Source organism: Solea senegalensis, linkage group LG8, assembly GCF_019176455.1.
Source record: "Solea senegalensis isolate Sse05_10M linkage group LG8, IFAPA_SoseM_1, whole genome shotgun sequence".
In the NCBI taxonomy this organism is placed as follows: Eukaryota; Metazoa; Chordata; class Actinopteri; order Pleuronectiformes; family Soleidae; genus Solea; species Solea senegalensis.
In genome coordinates, this window is record NC_058028.1 from 22949572 (window position 1) to 22969553 (window position 19982).

At 39.8% G+C, this 19982-nt stretch overlaps 1 protein-coding gene across 3 annotated transcripts in view; it reads left to right on the forward strand.

Annotated features, from left to right (window-relative positions):
- bcas3 (BCAS3 microtubule associated cell migration factor) overlaps positions 1–19982 on the forward strand; it is a 310652-nt gene that overhangs the window by 93242 nt on the left and 197428 nt on the right. For all 3 annotated transcript variants that reach the window (XM_044031520.1, XM_044031522.1, XM_044031523.1), the window contains 4 exons: positions 8021–8145; positions 8234–8399; positions 8479–8576; positions 17142–17242. In XM_044031520.1, the coding sequence (XP_043887455.1) occupies positions 8021–8145; positions 8234–8399; positions 8479–8576; positions 17142–17242 (490 nt within the window). The remainder of the gene's footprint in view (positions 1–8020; positions 8146–8233; positions 8400–8478; positions 8577–17141; positions 17243–19982) is intronic.

A 19982-nucleotide genomic window follows, 5' to 3' on the forward strand; every position in this document is an offset into this window, starting at 1 on the left:
CCTCCTCTTTGTCTCCTGTTATATTTTTTACAACACATTACGCAGTCACTTTGTGCCTCATTTTGGGGGAAAAGAAGAGTTTTCTTTAATTTGTAATTTAATTTATGTGTCACTTATTTTCCTTTTCTTTGGAAGTATTTCAGAGTTCATAGTACTTGTATTCACAGTTGTAGTGAAACATCGTCATGGCTGATGTTTTCATGATGGCTGCAAACATAAATTTTAAAAATGAGCATGTGCTAGGTTGATATCATAGTTGGTAGTCCAGGGCTTTAGGACAATGATGTTGCCGTTCTTGTTTGGTTGCCATGCGGTTTCTTTGAACACCAACTTGAGAATTACGTTTCTGTCTTCTTGTTTATTCCCTTCTCTCAGTTAAGACCCTCCATCATGTTTTTTTTTCCAAGAATAACGCCTTTGTGTTAAACATATTGTTCAGATTTTCCTTTAGTCCACTTTGGTTACAGTGTTTTGTTTCTTGTTTTTTCTCCTTTCTTTCTTTTTCGCCCGTTGTGTGTTTGCACGCAGTATTGTGCTTTGCCGTATTCTGGTATTAATATGAGCAGTGTTTTGTGTGGGTAAAAAGATGTGTTGTTCTCAAATTCTGAAAATGTGTTTTGCAAAGAACTTAAATTAACCAAAGGGGAAACAAAGACAACAAACAAACATAATGCACAATAACTAAGGCCATTTTTTGAGTCAAACGTTGTAGGTGTCTTTATATATTTAAATTTGTATATAAATCCACACCATATTTATCATTATAGTGCATATCATAGCACATTTTAGCCACTTGTAGTTTGTTTTTGATTTTACTGAGCTGTTTTTATTCGCTCTTACAGCTCTCATCAAGTCTGCTTGTCGTCATACTGTTATTTGATAGATGACTCTGGTATTTAACCCTGCGTAGGTTACATGCCAGACATGTAGCTGGAGTATATTACGGTACATTTAGGTGTAGATCTCAGGAAATGTAACCAAGCTTCCATTCACTGTGCTGCCACAATCACAACTCTCAATCACAAATTGTGTCCCAGTGACATCCCATATTTGCACGTTATTCGACACATTCATGCAGTCATTCAAGTAATTTGCTACATTTCCATGGAGTTGTTAAACAGCTTTCAAAAAAACAGTAGGTTCATTTTTATCACCTGCTTTGGAACTCATCACAAGATCGCAGAGCATCGTCTTTAGGGAGTGGTTTATTAAAAAAAAAAAAAAAAATCAAATATGAGAGAAAAATTTGCTGGAGAACTCATTTGACAATATTTGTTTTTCAGTCTCAGATTAAATTTATTTCAGCTTTGGAAGAAGGAGAAAACCGCCTCAAATGGGCATAGTAACGTTTTTTCGTCCAATTTTTTCTACCGCATACAAAAAAATGTGCATTTAATTATGTTGACTGAGACACGGCAATTGCTATATTAATTAATTATACTCAACTGTCCCTTGATATAATATTGTAATTATCAACATATTGCTTATAATTGTTGGCATAAACAACAGTTGCACTGCCAGTAAATACAAAAAAAATACACTCAAGTCTAGACATACTTCACGTGACAACACTCTTTGGAGCAGACATTGTCTGGACCCTGTTCTCCGGACTTCATGTCTGAAAACTAACTGAACACACATTTTCCTGAAGTTTGTTGTCTAAATATTCTGATATTTCAGTTTCTTCATTTTTGAAATTGCAAGAATAAAAACAAAATTTGGATCCTCAAGGACAAATTCACCATCAACTAAATAATGTAATAATAATAATAATAATAATAACACTAACAATAATAATGATCATAATGATAAATGCAGAAAAGAGGTAGCATATATTATAAATATTTGTTATCCCAGGATCTGCCTATATTCTTTTCTTGTCGGGAGCTCAAGCTCATGTCAGTGGAATCAGATGCTTTACAAGCTTTTAAAAGAAGCTTCACTTATGGAGAGTTGATTGAGTGGCTGCTTGGAGTGAACATGTCTGCTCCCTGTTGACTCCATTTACTTAAGAAATGAATAGCATGTGGTGCCTTTCCCCAAGTCTTGAATTTCATCTTTTGTTGTGGGCAGTTAATTTTTATTATTTATTTTATATCTTCCTCCCCGCCCCATACTTAATCTAGACCTGTAGCGGTTTCCTAAATACGTACTTTTCAAAGGTAAACATCATTAGTGTCAGAATCTTGACCCTCACAATAACTGCTTTCCATTTAAATTTGAGCCTGTTGCTTCTCTGTAGTGTATATCTTTAGAAGTCGACTGCAACTTGTTTGCCAGTTTCTATTTCCATGTTGAATATGCCCTCTAAATGCTCAGTGGTAACAGTTTCATAAACACATCTCCACCATGTTTCCCTTTGGCAAATAATGTCTTCTCTGGTTCCCATTTCTTGTTTAGGCATGCGTTTTAAACAGCTAATATTACAGTGTGGACTTGCAACGATGTATTTACGGTAATTTCTACAATCTGACTTCAATCACTATTTCATAAACTCGCATGCCTAGTGTGGCTCATTGTGAAAGACAAGAAACAGGAACAGGTAACGGACAAAAAGAAAAGAAAAACCACCCTCTTTGAAAAATTGATGCTCATTCTCCAAATGTTCACAGTTTCCCCAGCGATTGTCATCACTGCTGTGTGTTCAACACAGCTCCAAGGCTGCCTGTTTTCTGAGGGCTCGTGTAAAATAATAAATGTGACATTGAAGGATGTGTCCTCCACATGACTTCCCCTCTTTCTTTCCTCTCTCACTCACTTGTCTTAACACTGGCTCCGCTTCTAATATGAAGTAACCATATGTCCCAGAATCGGTGCAACAGCGGCTTTGTTTGTCGCTTTTTTGTCGCCGGGGCGGCCCGCTAAAGTGAGCTCCATCATATTTGTTTACTGCAAGGGCCTTGGAAATAAATGGAAGCTGCCACTGGACATCCATCCCCCCTCAGAGGCGCCTCACGTTAGCCCCGGACACAGTAATGCGAAGGGACTTTGATGCTTGATGTCACAGATTGAATTATGCCCTTGAGGAAAAGCTATTAGCTCAGTCAAGAGTCCTCATTTGTTAAATTAAAAGTGGAAATGACATGTGAGTAGTCTTTTCAGTGAATTAAAGTTGCAAAGAAAATGGATTCCACTGCTTGCTAAAAGGCAATAGCACAAAAGGAAAGCATATGGAGGGAGTAGGGGGAAAAAAAAACAGATTTGCTGTTGTAGTGACATCCACTTCTCCCTGCTACCAATTTCCTGTTAGGATATTTATGTTTCATAATTTATTGATATTGGGTTACATTTTTTTGTAACTTGGTGTTGCTTGCCAATCCACGCCCCTACTACTGGTCTACTCCAAAAAGCTGGTTACTGCCCCTACATATGGAGAGCAGAATCAAGCCCCCGTCTGCTGGAACTGTTCCTCTCTGTCGTAAGGGCAGAAACCTCAACACTTTTAAGCCACTTCAAGTGAGATCAAGAGGAAAAAGATGATTTAAAACACAGTTGAATAAACTTTAGTGGTCACTGTTTCCCGGAGGAGATGAGAACCAAGCTGTGATCTTTGGTACCGTTGGCATGCATGGCACTGGCTGAGGCCTCTTCAAAGAAGCCCAAATCCAGCTCATCATCTGTGAGGCCACAGTACATAGCCTGCATTATAGCTTGCTATCAAGCGTATACACACTGTGTGTGATTATACTCCATGTGTATGCACTGTAATAGTATATATACAATCTAGACCAGAAGTATTTGGACTGATCTCTGTTCCTAATGGCTTTTGTTGTAGCACAGTCATTTAAAATAAAATAAAATAATCAGCCTGGTTTTTTTAATCTTCTGCAAACCATGGGAATCTGTTACATTTGTTCATTCTCAACACACACAAACAATATCTGTAACATTTTAGCAAATTGATTCATACGTGACATATCAACATTATTATGAACTCAAACACAAACATAGATGTCCAACATGCAGAACACCACAGTTTAAGTGTTTTTGCCCTGCGACATGTGCTTTTATGGATAACATGGTGTTACGGCCGGGTCATAGTTACCGCGTTCTTCTTTCGCAGAGAGATGTTTCTCATTTCCGCACTTCTGGTCGTACTTATGCGAGGGTCTGCGTCAGCTTAGCGCTCCACGCATGCGTACACGATCCTACATTCCTACATTAGTAGTGGCGATTTCACGGCAAGAAATTGTCCTCATTTGGGTCTCCTCGTATTATTTTAGCACTGAGTTTATTTAAGCGAGTTTCCATGGTTACTGACTACTTCGCTGTGTCTTTTGACTGAAAACAAGAGCGTGCCACCAGCAAAGTTTATTTCCACAGGGAACATGAGCAGCCGGCATATACTGTCTGCATGGATTCAAACTGGAGCTGTGCAACCATTCGTCCACATAGGAACCGGGTAGGACAATGGTGTAAAATTACCATCACTAGTTGACTTCTGCCCAGAAAGGTAATGACAGGTTACCCACTGTGACTAAAACTAAGTACATTCATAACCAGTAGATTTATATACATACTCTATAAACACGCATATATACAGGTATGTAGACATGCAAAGTCATTTCAGTTCAGTGTGTGTGGTCAGTCAGGACTGTATCAAGGTGTGTGAAGTCGTAATGTGTGGTTGCAATTTGGTCTGTCCCCCCCCGGAAAAAAAAAAAAAAGGTTTCTCCACTGTTTCTCAACCTATTTTAAATGTCTTGTTTTGACTGATTCCTCCTTCAAGAAAACCAGTGAGACTTAAACGTTTCCCCTTGGTTTATTATTCAGCTCCCATTTGCGTCCAAAGTCAACATGAAGACTATGAGGACACAGAACGAGTCGCTGTGTGTTGTATTCCACAGCCCTGCGCTCTCGCCCCTTCGAAAAACCAACCTCAGCTTGCTCCGAAATAGGATTTGTGTTTCCTGGGTTATTGAAACCAGTGAACCACAGAGACTTTTCGGGTTTAATATATTTTCCAGCAATGGGAGACATGGAGCTTCAGGGTTTTATGGCAATTAAACACCTCACCAAAGAAGAACTTAGTCTTAAAACTCAAAATCTGGATTGCGTATCCTTTTCTTGACCAGTGAACAGAAATTACATGGAGTTTTGAGTCCAATAGATTCCTTTTTTCCCTTCTACCATTATCATAAAATATATCTAAAACCGCTACCCCAGCTGCCTCTGTGAAAGTTTTACCCTTTAATTTGCCTTCTCGTCGATTGAATGACAGACAAATTAGACCTCAGAGAGAAGTGCAGTATTGGACACTCTCCTTCTGTAGCTCCCAAATGGCTAACTGTACTTGTTCATCAAACATGTTATTTTCAGTATACGCTGATGAATGAATGAAGGAGGCCCGAGGATGAGCTTGGACAGGGAAAGACAAGGGCAGTATGGATTAGGTCAAGCCGATATCCTGATTGTGACTTTATCTCCCTCTTCGTCTTCCCTTCACAGACAGGGCTTATTGTAGATGTTTGGTCATTCAGTCATTCTCCCCTTGACCCAGCATCAATAAATACAAGCTACACATACCTCATATCATTCCAGAGGTGTTGAGGGTTTGTGGGAATGCAACAAGCCTCCTAGTAGTGAGGAGGTTATTTGAACTATTCAACAACTTATATATAGATTTTAGGTTTACTAGAGAATGACATTCACAGATGAAGTTGTATGGTACTTGTCCGAGCGTCCTGTCAAGGACAAACATTTAGTGTCACTAAACAAACTATTGGGGGCCATCTCGGGTTGCTTGAGTTCAGTTGCTTCAGATCTTGGTCCAGCACCATCATGTGCCCAAAAATGATGTCAACCGACCACCCAAATATACTGAATAACAAGGTTATTCCAAGATAACAATGCCAGGACTCATGTGGCTCAAATAAACGGATGTTACGCGGAGCATGAATCATCATTTTCACACATAGATTGGCCAACATAGACCAGACCTAAACCCCACTGTGAGTCTGTACACCTACAGTCGAAGAATGCAATTGTTTCTGGGTTTTCTAACACTCACTCTATCAGCCGGCAGTTATATTTCAAAGTTCACATTTAAACTTTTCACTAGTTATAGAAAGTGTGAGGGTTAGACAGTTTTATTTCCCTTCTGCCAAGTGCTTTACATTTACACATTAACCAAGTGCAAAACAAGGCCCAAGTCTTCTAGAAATATTGTACAAATCTGCAATGCAAAGTGCCAAAGTGACAGTGTAGTTCTGTGTCTTCTTTTTTTCCCCCCAACAAGTGATTGTTGAGAGAAGTGAGTTTGCTGCTTTTATTATGTCAGTGTGGTTTCCAGAGGTCAAGGTTAAGCACCCCTCAGAGAGCGCGTCGTACCTCCGTAGGTCTTCAGACCCCTGGCCCGGCTCGTACCTGATCTGCTCCGACCACGTTTTACTGTCCACATTGGTTATAAGGCCAGACAATAATACCAGACCTTGCTACTGTTTTCTGATCAGTACCATATGGAGAGCCATTTTGCAGCCGAAAACTCTTTCTGTGTCCGCTTCCTCCCAAACAGTCCTGACAAGCTGAATAATCTAATAACTTCTAATAAATTCTCTCCTGTGGCCAACAAGTGAACCAGTCAGGAAGGGCAGCTCGGATGTTGCTGTTATCAGGTGCATAGTTATAACTATTGTATACATTACTTCTAATTATCCTTTAGATCGTGTGGATTCAGCTATTTATTTGTTTGTTTTTTTTTGTCTCCACCACTCAGACGAGACCCTGTGCCTTTGTACCAAGAAGGAAACATTGAGTTATACCTATATTACTAGTAAATGGTTAATTGTCTTCTGTTTATTTTATGTCATATTTATACTGTAGGCCTTCATCTTAGGTGACATTGATCTTAATGTATTTGCGATGTAAATTAAGCTGGGTGGTGGACCTGGAGATGTTTTATTTATAAGTTTGGTTGTTTATATGTTCATGTGTCTGTTTTTTGTTTTGTTTTTAAATGTGTGGTTTTACTGTTTTTTTCCCCCCACATTTGACTATCACTTGCCTTTAGAACCAACAGCGAATGATAGTAGGGAAACTTTTACAATGGAATCCAAATGTAGTTCTTCTTCTTGTTTGCAAATAAGTATTTTTGCCTGGTTAACCTCACTGAGGCAGAAAAAAAGAGGAAACAGAATTGGTTTTATTTATACACACATGAGTTAGTGATTGTGAATTTGACCTCTCTATTTAACCCATTAGTTTTACACACCAGTAGTGAACACACACAGACCAGGCACACGAGTAGTGGGGAACACTTATCTGTGCCTGGGGAGCAATGGAGGCTGGGTACCTTGCTCAGGGGCACCCCGGCCCTTGACCTGTACTGGGACGTGACCCTCTGGTTACAAGCCCAATCCCCCTCCACTTGACCAAGGGCTGCTCTTTAATTGAAAGAGCTCATTAAGACAGATAGTGCGCACACTGCTGTTGAACTGACTGAATTAGCGAATGATAGTTATTATTGCATTGACTGGAATTTAAGGGAACACACTAAACCTGTCTGACAGGAAGGATTTTATTTTTATTTTTTATATTCTTATTATTGTTGTTTTTTCACAATGTTTCGTACCTACACACATTTGTGTTCGTGCAGTGTCAGTGCTGTCATTTTCTGCTGCTAAGTTGATTTATTTGCAGCCTTTTTATTCCCCTTGCTTAGCTCTGCATGCAAAGCACTTTTATAAAGTGTGTGTTTATTGTAGTCAGCTGTGACAGTTTATGTTGAATACATAGAATGCAATTTTAAGTATAGTTTTATACTTCAGTCTTGGTCCATTCTTACCAAAATGTTTTCTTAATAGAAGATAATATAATTTGAGTAAGTTAAAAGACCAACGTCTATCTTATTCACTACAAAGTAGAAAAAGATAGACAACAGGGAATGTATTTGAATTACGAAATCAACAAATTTGGCCCTCACTGGTCCACTTTTGTTGTGAAAAATTCAACCTTAGGATCCCAGACTCTGCAGAGCATTTTCTTGCTTTATCTCAATACTGTACTTTTTTCCCTCTTGAAGCAAAGCTAAGCCGCCTCCTCAGATCTCCCCAAGCAAGTCCAGTGGAGGAGAGTTCTGTGTGGCTACCATCTTTGCCTCATCTCGCTCCTGGCTCATCACTAACCCCAACATGAAAAGAGAGAAAGGTCAGAACATGGTCACTGGTACTTTCACATCTCATTTTAGTACCAGCAACGATTTTGATCCTCACTTTCTTTCTCATTTTCTGCACAGATCAGTCTCGGCAGTCAGTTGTCGACTCACTGTACATCCTCAGCTGCTATGGTAACTTGGTGGAGCATGTTTTAGAACCTCGGCCAATTAGCACCGCTCAGAAGATCAGCGATGATACACCAATGGAGCTCAGCACATGCCCTAGGGCATGCTGGATTCTTGCCAGGTAACACTGCGATGGCCGCTTTATTATAGAAGTGTCACAGGTAATGTCAGTCTCATACTTGCTGTATGTTTGCCAACAGGACTCCACAGTGGAATGAGCTGCAGCCGCCCTTTAATTCTAACCACCCCCTGGTGTTGGCCTCGGACCTGGTTCAGTACCATCAGCATCTTCTGGCTGGTGAGCACTAAACAAATCTGTCTTTTCATGTTCACAGATTTACACAATCGAGCATCAATGGTATCAAGCTGTGTTTTAATGGAATGCAAACCAACTTTCTTGCAAAGCATTAAAACATATTTAGTCAGTGGTTTACGTTTTACGTTAAGGCAGATAGTCTCTGAAGTTTTGTTTCTTTAAACTGCATATGTATTTAAGTCACTTCTGACCTGTGTTTCTCATTGTTTTTGGGAAATTAAATATGGACAAGATAGAAGAAAAATGGTTTAAGGGAGTTTCATGTGTTTTAACTCACTATGTAATGATTTGTGGTGGAATCAAAAAGGACACCATGGCAGACGGCCATGTATGCTGCTACTTGCATCCACAAATCAGACCCAGAGATGCAGAAAATCGCAATACACTTCACATACAGAACATTCATATTCTGGTCTCCAAAAGTATAATCCACGGACAAAATATGCGAAAAACGAATGCAATGAAATTTTTTCTTCATTTTGACAGAAAAGCAATTCAAGGTGCATTACATTTAATATGAAAGCATCATAACAAATTGCAAAACAACATATGATAAAACAAAAAAAACAAACTGTTACTGTTACCTTAGTTTGTCTTGACATAAAATGAATCACTTCCTTTGTGCAGCACAGGATTGAGATGGAAACACAACCATACTGCAGAGACACAGAGATAGTCATGTGGAGCCGATAGGCTTATCATTATTGTGTGAACTCATATGACAATGGTTTGAATGTAACATACATTTATTTATATTTAAATTCTACCCATTACAGGTTTTAAATTATTTTTCTTAATGTGAGTCATTATTCACACAGATTTCAGATGTTCTTTTGGATGTCCACCTTAAATAACCAAAAACACGATAAAAGGATTACTGCAAAAGAGATTAAATACTAGTTACACGCATGGCTTTCACATAATTTTGCCAGGACAGTGTGTACTCATGTGTTCACTGAATGCATGCATCATAAAATATAGGTCTCTGTACCATATATATCATAGGTCAAGAGGGTAATCCCTGTTCCCTGCTGATTTTTCATGTTGACTAAGTTGAAAGCCAGTCCTCAACCTCTTATTCGTGCCACATGCAGTGAAGGGACCTTTTCAGTCCACAGTATTAATGTTTTGTTTCTTAATTTCTGCCATTGAAAATTGTGAGAGTCACATATTCAGTTTGGTGCTGCACTTTGAATCCACTGTGCATAACACACGCCTGCTCCAGGACATGCTATCACCGTGCTATAAGACGCCACACACAGACCAATTAGCTGACACCCTAAACACCCTCTAATTCAATAACAAGTACAGAGCAGTGAGCACTTTAGGTTTTGCTCTCTGAAAGGCCAAATCGTAAAAGTGGCGAGCGCACACGGATGGCCACACACGGAATCAATCCACCCCCTGAAATAGGCTGCCGTTTTGAGCCCACTCCATAATTATAAACACACAAAATCTGTAATTAGCTCTTGTGGGTGCTCTGGGGCAATTGGTAGCTGTGTTTACCCTAATCTTTCTACTCGCCTCTGTTGACTTCTGCTGTGCTCCAGGTCTAACTGGTAGGATACTTTCTCAAATTAGTGCTAATGGTCTCTCCCAGTGTCAAAGCGATGAGGACGCGTTGGAGTGACGGGCACAGGCGTCGGCCTTTTCCACCATTCTCTCTGCCAGCCAGGACAGAAGAATTGTCTCTATAATGAGAGGGATTCATTGCATTAACATTTATATCCAATTAATGATAGCCAGATAGCACAACTGCATCTCTTTATTCCCCAAATCGACCCAGTGTGAACTGATGCAAGGTCCAAACGCTATAAACATAATTGCTCAGCCCCTCTACCCACTTCTTGTGCTCTTGCCATTTTCCCTCTGGGCCCAGTGTCCTATACCACCAACGCGAGTTACTCTTGGAGTGCCACCTTCCATTTCTCCGCTTTGCACTTGAACGCAGACTCCTAACATCCTGTTTCCCAGCATCCTTTCCCTCACCAAGCCTGTGCTCTGCCATTTCCCTCAGGGCTTGGCATCACAACTGAGAAGTGATCCAGGAGAAAGAGTCAGTTTGACCTTAGGATGAATTATAGCACAGCCATACGCTGCTTGTCTAGTCGCCGTTCGCTGAGCATAAAGATCATGGCCACTGCAGAGGAAACTGAAAAGAGATTAGTTTCTTGCAGGAATAATAGTGCTATCTATAGATCTAATACATACATCTCTTATCCACTTCTCATAAGAAAGTTTTACATTGACAAGAACCAGGAGTAGTAAACAACCGGAGGAATGAGGGAAAGAAGCCTAACACTCAAGAGTACATCTGTAAAACCAGGGTGCAAGGCAAAGAGGTGGCAGCGCTTGATTGACAGGTCATGGTCTCCGGTCTCGTGGCTCTATATTGGATGACCCAGGCTGATTAAAAATGCAGTATGCAGGGAAACGAATAGGAAGAGGAGAGGAAGGGCTGGGGTCAGGCCAGACCGGAGCCTCCAGGACGGGATGATAAAAGGCAGCGGTGGCGCCACTTCATGGTCACTATCTCCACCTGTCCATCTGCAGCAGCTACTGGCAGCACTCAGCCTCACAGAGGATGGCAATGCACTGCACTGCCTTAGAAAGATAAGACAGAAAGACAAACACATTATACAGTACACTCACAAATAGAGGGGATGCTGTTGTATGATCCAATTTTAATGACGCTGTGTCAAGCCAAGGTTTTAGTGTTCAGTGAATCCTATATCAGAAGGGGAGGTGGAAATCTTGAATCGCCACATTTTTCTTTTAGTTCTGTGTGTGCATGGGACAAACGTGACAGAGCTGGGTCATGGAATCATAGACAGTCAGTACATTTGCATGCACAGTTATGTCGTTTGATTTGATTACTAGTGAGAAATCAAATCTACTAGTGAGGAATCAGTAATTTAATTAAGTGTGTTTGCCTTTGCTCCACTAGGAAGCGAAACACTATTACTGTCAGCTTGTTCGTATTAGGCAGTTTAGCATGTGGCTAGTTTTTTTTGCATGTTTAGCACCATTCCTACCATCTTCCTACCGTACATTAACTTAAAAAATATCCAATTATTTAAGCTGACGAAGCATACAATCTGTCTCCTTGTCAATACAAAGGTGTTCCAGGTTGAATTTCACCATATTTTTTGTCACTGCTGTTTATTTATCTGTGCACCGGCTTCTTCCATCCAGATTAAGCCAGACTCTGGTCCAGTTGAAAGTATACAGTAGTAGCTCCACTCCCAATCACAAATCTGATTTGGAGACATTCAATTTTGGCCAATTTTAATTTTAATTAATTGTTCTTTAATGTCATGTCTTTAGTTGTTGTTTTCTTCAAAGGTTTTGTTTTTTACGTGGCTGTCGACAGTGTATTTTCGACAGACACCTTTTCCCCGCGCCCCAGAGTTGGTCTGAAACAAACAAACAGTGAATAATTTACCACCTAGGTTTCTGGCTGGCTCCGTTCAGCCTGATGATGATGGCAGCAAAAGTGGCTATGCTTTTTGGCCATAGTCCTCCCCCTTCCCTTACTACCTGTCATATAATGTGCTAATTGTGGAGACTGACTGACTGGCTGACTCAGCTGCTCTCTTGAGACTTTGAGGCCCATGACAGGCTAGCCACAGTTGCCTTGTCAATAGATCTAATTGCTCTGTGAGAGGGGCCAGAGCGAAGGCTTTGGAGCATCAGGCGTTTGGTAAAGAGAAACCATGGCGCCATGACTGGGTCAGTAATCAAAGAGATGCAGAGAAAGGATGGGGTAAGTGTAGTGCAGGGTGAATGAAGGAGCTGTCAGTCAAATACACCTTGAATGATGTATAATGACTAAGCTATTCCAGTCTGTCAGTATGCCAGCAACTATCTGCCAGAGTGCTACTCAAAAGAAGAAAGCGAGAAGAGAGGAAAGTGAGAAGAGAGGAAAGTGAGAAGAGAGACAGGTGGTGCAGTCGAGCAGGAGCCAAGCAAGTATGGCAGATCAAGTATGGCAGGTCAAAGAGGAGAAAGGAGAAATGAAACACTAACAGATCATTAAAATCATACAAATAAAACGGACGAGGCGGAGAGAAAACTGAACAGAGCAGACAAGACGGCTATCCTCTCTCCACTGTGCAGTCAGTTTTCCAGATCTATCAGATTGTTAGGCCCTTATCTATCATGGAGATCAGCCTGTCCGGCCCCAGGCCCCAGGCCCCGGGAGGTTAGGCTACATCAATACCTAGGCAGCCTTTGTTCTTGTTCTGACTCCCTGCTTCACTGCTCTGGCTAACAGGCCACTGGCTACAGGCCTTCAGCACAACAAAACACCCCCCTCGCCACAGTCAATAAAGACTGTGACACAGACGACTCTGTTCTCAGCAACGGAGGGGAGGTTGTCCTCCTTTTTATGCGAGTACACAAGTGCATAATCATCAGGGTGGTTATTACAGAAAACAAATTAAACGCTGTCATTCCATTCTTTGACAGTGCTTTTGTTTTTATGAGCTGGCTGGAATTTGTGTTTTATAAATGCAAGTTCATTGTAAGCATTTTTTAAGCCATAAACTTAATATAGGCTTAAAACCGCTAGTTGACGTATAGGTCCTGGTTGGTAAATTCACCAAGATTTCAGGCTTGATTATTATTATTTTTATTTATGTATGTATACACACATATCTATATCTATATATATATATATATATATATATATATATATATATATATATATATATATATGTGTGTATATATATATATATATATATATACATATATATGTGTATATATATATATATATATATATATATATATATATATATATATATTATACTGTTCTATAATCTGAGTAAGGGGCAGCATGTAGGTATTCAATAAGAAAGAAGCCTTGGATCCTTGCAGAACTCCAAATGTGATGATGGCTCGCTTAAGATTTGCAAACAATAATAATAATAAAGTTACTGTATATTTGATATGGGCACAACAACAAACAAGAGCAGGTTTCTTTCTTAATATATAGCAGAATGCCTTCGTAAAATTGGCTGGCTATATAGTAAGATTACGACAAGGCAAGGTTAATATTAATTACTCATTTATTTTATGTACCAGGAAACCCTACCAGTTCAAAAGATGGAACAATTAATCAATTACTAGAATTATATAACACCTCTTTTGTGTGTGTGTGTGTGTGTGTGTTCAGCTGGCTTGCATGACTCTGATTCTAAAATAGTCCAAGACTTCATAATCCAAACCATACAGGCATTAGGACATGATAACTGAGGTCAAAGCATTCAGTACATACTTCCCTATCTTAACATTTCTATACAAAGCTGTATTGGTATAAGGTACCACATTGTGACGCACGGATCACTGAATACGCACATGCTTCTCCGTTCTTGTCTGACAGTTTCTTTGTTTCTTCCAGGCCATTAAAAAAATCAGATATTTCTATCAGGTCTTACCATACATTCAGACTCCTCTCTTGAGTGCATCGCAAGTAAGTTTGCACTTGTTCTCTCTGTGAAATTTTATTGACGTCCTGTCTATTAAGAGCCACTAATGAGCATTGTAAAAGCAGAGGTCAGAGTGGCTGGCGAGCCGGACACTAAAATGAGTAGATATGACTGTAACTGCTAGGGTCAGTCTGGCTCCTGACATGCACACTAACATACACTTACATTATCAAACAGACAGAGTGTTGTGTCTCTGCTTGACTCATGGGGATGACCACTAGCTCCCCACACTGGAGCCTGGCCACAGCTCTGGCCATTGAAAGCTCCCCCACTGGAAACCTGAGCTAGCCAGTCCACCAACTGCTTCAGAACATCAATAATTAATTAGGGAACAGCTATTGGCCCCTAGGGTCAGAGAGCAAGGAGGGAGAGAGAGAGATGGTAGTAGTAGAGTAGGTCAGGAGTGGAGGGTGTTTGTTTAATAAGTAACACAGCAAAGGCTTTGTTTTTCTCGCTTTCATTTCAAAGTGCAGATAAAGGCCCAGCAAACTGTCACTGCCTCTTTTTTTACACCGTCTGTTCAAAGTCTTTATTCCACCTCGCTCTCTATGAAAGATATGACGGCAGACTTTTGGGGGACGGCTGTGTTACACATCACATCTTTCAGTCTGGTATCGATGACATGCTGTCTAAACCAACACACAGGGGCAGTATTATGTCAAGTTGGGCAGCCTGTGGCCAAGGGGAAAGGGAACTTGACTTGTAACCGGAGGGTCGCCGGTTCAAATCCCCACCCGGCCAAAAAGGGCTGGGGTACCCCTGAGCAAGGTACCCAACCCCCAATGCTCCCTGGGCGCCACTCAGTGTGGCAGCCCACTGCTCCTAATTCTAGGATGGGTCAAAATGCAGAGGAATACTTTCCCTAAGGGGATTAATAAAAACTAACTTTATCTTTATCTAACTTTAAGTTAATGTCGTGCACTGTAAAGAACTAAAGGTGGTATAAGAAGGGGTAACCATATGCTGTATTTGCAGTATTGTGTACAGTTTTATTTGTGTCTTTTCTTTCCAGGTTTCATGTGAATATATATATTGTATATAAGGTGTGGATTTTACACAGCACTATCCAGTTACTTAGAAATTACTTTTCATTACAATTACTTCTCTCTGTTGAGTTTGTAATGACTTTGTTTTCCAATACACATTTCTCAGTAGCTTGAGAATACTTCAGAAGTGCGGTCTAAAAAAATAAAATCATTATCCAGATTTCCAGTCATCCACTACCCAGCTTTATTTGCCAGCAAATGAAATAAGATAACGTTTTATTTCAAAAATTACGTTTAATCCATCTGAACTCTCATCCTGTCTCCATAAGCTCTCGTATATATAATTTGCCAGTCTGTTTCAAATTAGATAAACAGCTATTTTCAAGGTTTTAAGCTAATACGTCTCGGTATTCAGTGGGAACTTGTTGACCATTTCATCTTGTTTTGAACTTCATATAGAACCTTTTTGTATGAGCCTCCTGTTTGTGCAGAAGTATCTGAAACCTGTATTTTCTCAAATAGCCGCCAGTGGTTTGTATATAGGGCTATGACAAAATGAGGCTACTTCTTACTGGATTTATAATGTCAGCGAACATTTCCGTCAGGATGCTCTCAATCTTTAGTCTCAGGTCTCATTAAATACCACACGATGAAATAATGTATGGTCCCATTTAGAAACAAATACATGTAATTACTAGAGAGTGACTTGGGACCCACACAAGTGTCATGGGAGATTATTTTTTATTTATTATTTTGGGGGAGTTGCAAAATGCATTTGTAGATTTCTTTTCCACCCTATTAAGAGTGTGTGTGAATTTGTTTTAAATGACTCACAGATTATGAAGATAACTCACTTCTTCTTGTGAATATCTGATTTATACATTTAAGACAATAGTATATATGTTACTGAAATGGCAGTAAAATAATCAGAAACATTATATTATGCACTGGTCTTACAGAGAAGAGAGCCTCTATCAGGGGTCTATAAACACCTGGTGTGTGTGTGTGTGTGTGTGTGTGTGTGGATAAAGACAGGAGAACCTCCTGTGCTCCAGATGTGGACTTTGACATATCTATTAGCCGTTCGTGTCTCAACCCAACTTCATCCCTGAGATGGGACACAGACAGAGGACTGATTCTTTACATTGTCCTTATTCTCCTCGCCTGCTTATTCAAGCCTGCAACAGCCTCAGCTGTTTTGGAGTGTCTTGCTCTCTCTGTCTCTCTCACTCCCAATAGCTTTTTCACACACACTGTCATGGACCCGCATATATGTGAAGAAAAACATCACCATTAATGAATCCGTCAGTTGTTTTCCCAATTAATGAATATGTAGTTTATCCCTTAATGTGAGGAAATTGTAGACACATTCATTAAGATTCTGATATTATCTGATTATTCTGATACTTAACTATCGGAAAAAAAAAAAAAATTAGTATAGTTAGGAATAAGATAATAAGATAAACTGTATTGCCCCACAGGGCAGTGCTGCTACAGGCAACATTCAATTGAAAAACAATGTCAAACTCATAATCATGTGTAAGAGCAGCAGCAGTAGAGGTGTTGTCACAGTGCATTTGGTTTCCTTAGTTATAATTAATAAAAAACATTTACAAAACTTGCAGAATAGCAAACAAACAAATAAATAAATAAAGGTTTGATTATGAATCATTTGGTGCTGCTAAGTGTATCCTTGTTCTTTAATTTCTCCTGTCTGCCTACTTGTTAGACATTTATTGATATCAGCTGCCAAATATCATATCAGAAAACCCCCAAAGACACTAACACATTATGAAATGATTTGTCATCGTTGACTTTGTAAACAGCTGATTAGTAATATATGATTCATTTCCCTCCTTTGACGAATCAGTTATGTCTTATACTCATTGAAATCTTCCCCTTGTTCTCTGTCAGTGTCACCTCTAATCATGTCAAAGACTTTTACACTTTTGTGACTATGATGATATTGGACACCAATACAAAATATTGGCAGTTGCTAGTTTCCAAATATCAATATTGTCATTAGCAATACCGTCATATAACCATGTGTGTGTGTGTGTGTTTTCTCTCAGCGATGTCCCCAGGAAGCCCAGGCCCGATCACACGTCATGAATCCTCAGACAGCCTCGCATCAGACCACAGTGGCCAGGAGGATGAGGAGTGGCTCTCTCAGGTAAAACCTCCACTCAAACCTATATTCATTTCAATGAAAGCTCATTGGTCGCTGCTTTTACGCCCATACATTTCTGATTTATTTTTATTGATGTTATTTTATCTAAGCTGCAGTCAACTATACTGCCTGGTCAGCTTCCTCTTTATTATTGTCCTTTGCATTCTCCTCCTTCCTCTCTGCATGACATCATGAGCACCTTTGGTGACATCACAATGTCAATGGAATGCTGCTAGTTTGGTTTTAGTTTGGAAGCTCTGGGGTTTTAGCAGAAACATGTGGAATCAATGACAGTAACTGACATTTGCTTCTGCACTGGACCTTCTTATCAGTTGACACATCAGTTGAAAAACCGGCCTCTAAAATTGCGACTTGCAATGGTAATGGGTACAACCCGACATTCAATTCCAGGTCAAATGACTCTGTAGTGGACGCAGGTTCTATCAGCTTTGGTTCCAGTTAGCGTAAGCGGTAACATAACACCTGGATGACCACGGTCATTTTGCCTTTATTGACTTTATTTTGACAGGCTAGTCTCAAAGTCTTCACCAGGCTGCACCTTTTAAAGGGCAATATTAGGAGCGCACAGTTCAAGCAACAGTCTGAAAGTGAAAGACAGTAAAGTGACGACTCTAAATTGTGACCACTGTGACGCTGTCAGTGTCATGGTGCTTTCTCCTGTGTTGTGTTGTCAACCACCTTTTCTGTGGGTTTAGCCATGGTTTTAAAAAAAAGCGTATACCCACTAATGTTGGAGTAAAAGGCAGTTTTCTTTCTGTTTCACCGGGACATTTGTTTTGGCTTTTTAGTAGAATTTTGTGAAACAAAACAAGCAACAAGCAAACAATGTCAGATCTTATATTCACACCGGTTGGACTGCTCATTGTATATCTTCTTTCTAATCGCATGTCCTGTGCTACTTTGAAAAGATCAGTACTCGGTCAGTGTTCAACGCATATTAGTAAAATCCAGCACACTCAGCCTTTCAGCTTGGTTACCTCTGATAGCACTCATCCTCGGTGCAGACAGGTAACCTACAGTGCTACGTTTTTCACCATCAATAATTCCACTGCATGCATAATTGAATGGTTAAAATTCACCCCACTTAGCTTGCTGAGGCTGTGGTTCATCTCTTACATGATAGGTTGCCAGGAGCAAAATTCTCCGTTGCACTAAATGGGTGACTTCCATGTGGAACGGTGGTCGTGATGCAGTTGCCAGTGTTTGGGGTTTGCGATAGTAAAGCTCTTCATAGTGTAGCATATATCTATGCCAGAAATACCTTCCGAACGTATACTTTAAATATTAAAGAGTTTAGCATGAAATGATCCACCTAAAGTCAAACATAGGTTTCTAGATCAGGTACACGTTGACCTTTCTTTATTCTAGTTAGTTCTCCATATTTGGAGAGATCAAAATAACTATTAAGGACAATAAATGCTCAATAGATAAAGGCATGGTTGAATTAGTATCATATTAATTACATTATCATCCATTATCTGCAGGCGTAATTAGCGTGAATCCACCATGTTCCATGAGGTTTCACGTTTATCTTGAGGTGAGGTAAAGTCTATGTATAGAATTGAAGTAAATATATTTATTATCGTGATTTTTCAATAAACAATTCAGATTTTCCTAAACAGTAAAACAATCCACCTCACTTTTGCAATCAAAGAGTCACAATCTCTTTTCCACACCTGATGAACAGTGAGGAGGCCGAGTAACTCATCTGAACACCCACTTCTAATATGACATGAGGCTCATGGGTGTAGGGTTCACCATAAGCACTCATGGAAGATCTAAACTGCAGGTACAGGAAACGTGAAGAGGCAAGTAAATCAAATTATATTCTCAAGTCATTAAATGATCTGACAACCTCCTCCTTATAGATATTGCTCCACTGAGGCAATAAAAAAAAACACACTCATCTGCTATTTACAGTGTGCCACTTTGACCTTTTTTGCAAAACAATTTTAATTTAGGAAAAGAAGAGACTGAGCCCATATTTTACATTTGGTTAAATACTAATGTAGTTACATTAATCAGTTTAAACTGTGGTTATTGTATAGATCTTCTCTTCATAGCAGAATATTATACTATATATGATGCATCCATGCTGTAGATGTTGTAGCTACCTGTGTCTATCAGTGTAACAACAAATGTCCCCAAATAAGGATCATTATGTTAAGAAATTAGCTCACACTCGCTTTGAAATGTATAAGTCTGATGTGTTTTTTTGAGGCAGCAAACAACTGTTTTGGCGATCAGTCCAGCTCAGTACCCAGTGCACAGAGGGTAACATAATCTCGGGCCGTGAAAGCCAACCTGAGGCAACACGTGACTGGCTCTTTCTTGATGAGTTGGGAAAAGGGAGGCAGATTTGGGGTTGTCACACTGGACTGTAACATCTGGACCTTCCATCCTGCAGCAGCAAAGACGCATCCTGGCAGCTGTTAAGCTCTGCGGCTGGGTGGGACATTAATGGTGTTAACTCGCAAAAAAACATACACAGATGATTCTTATTGAGGACACTCATAGACATAATGTATTCCCTAGCCTAAACCCACTTCTCATTCTAACCATTAAAAAAAAACACAACTCAAAATTCCCTTTAAAGTTCAAGGAACAGCCGAAATATCCTCACACAGATTTGAATCAAAATATAGCAACAGTGTAACAATGTAAAAATATGACATTTTTACATATGAATTACAAATCTGAAGAAATACGAAACTTGTCCAGA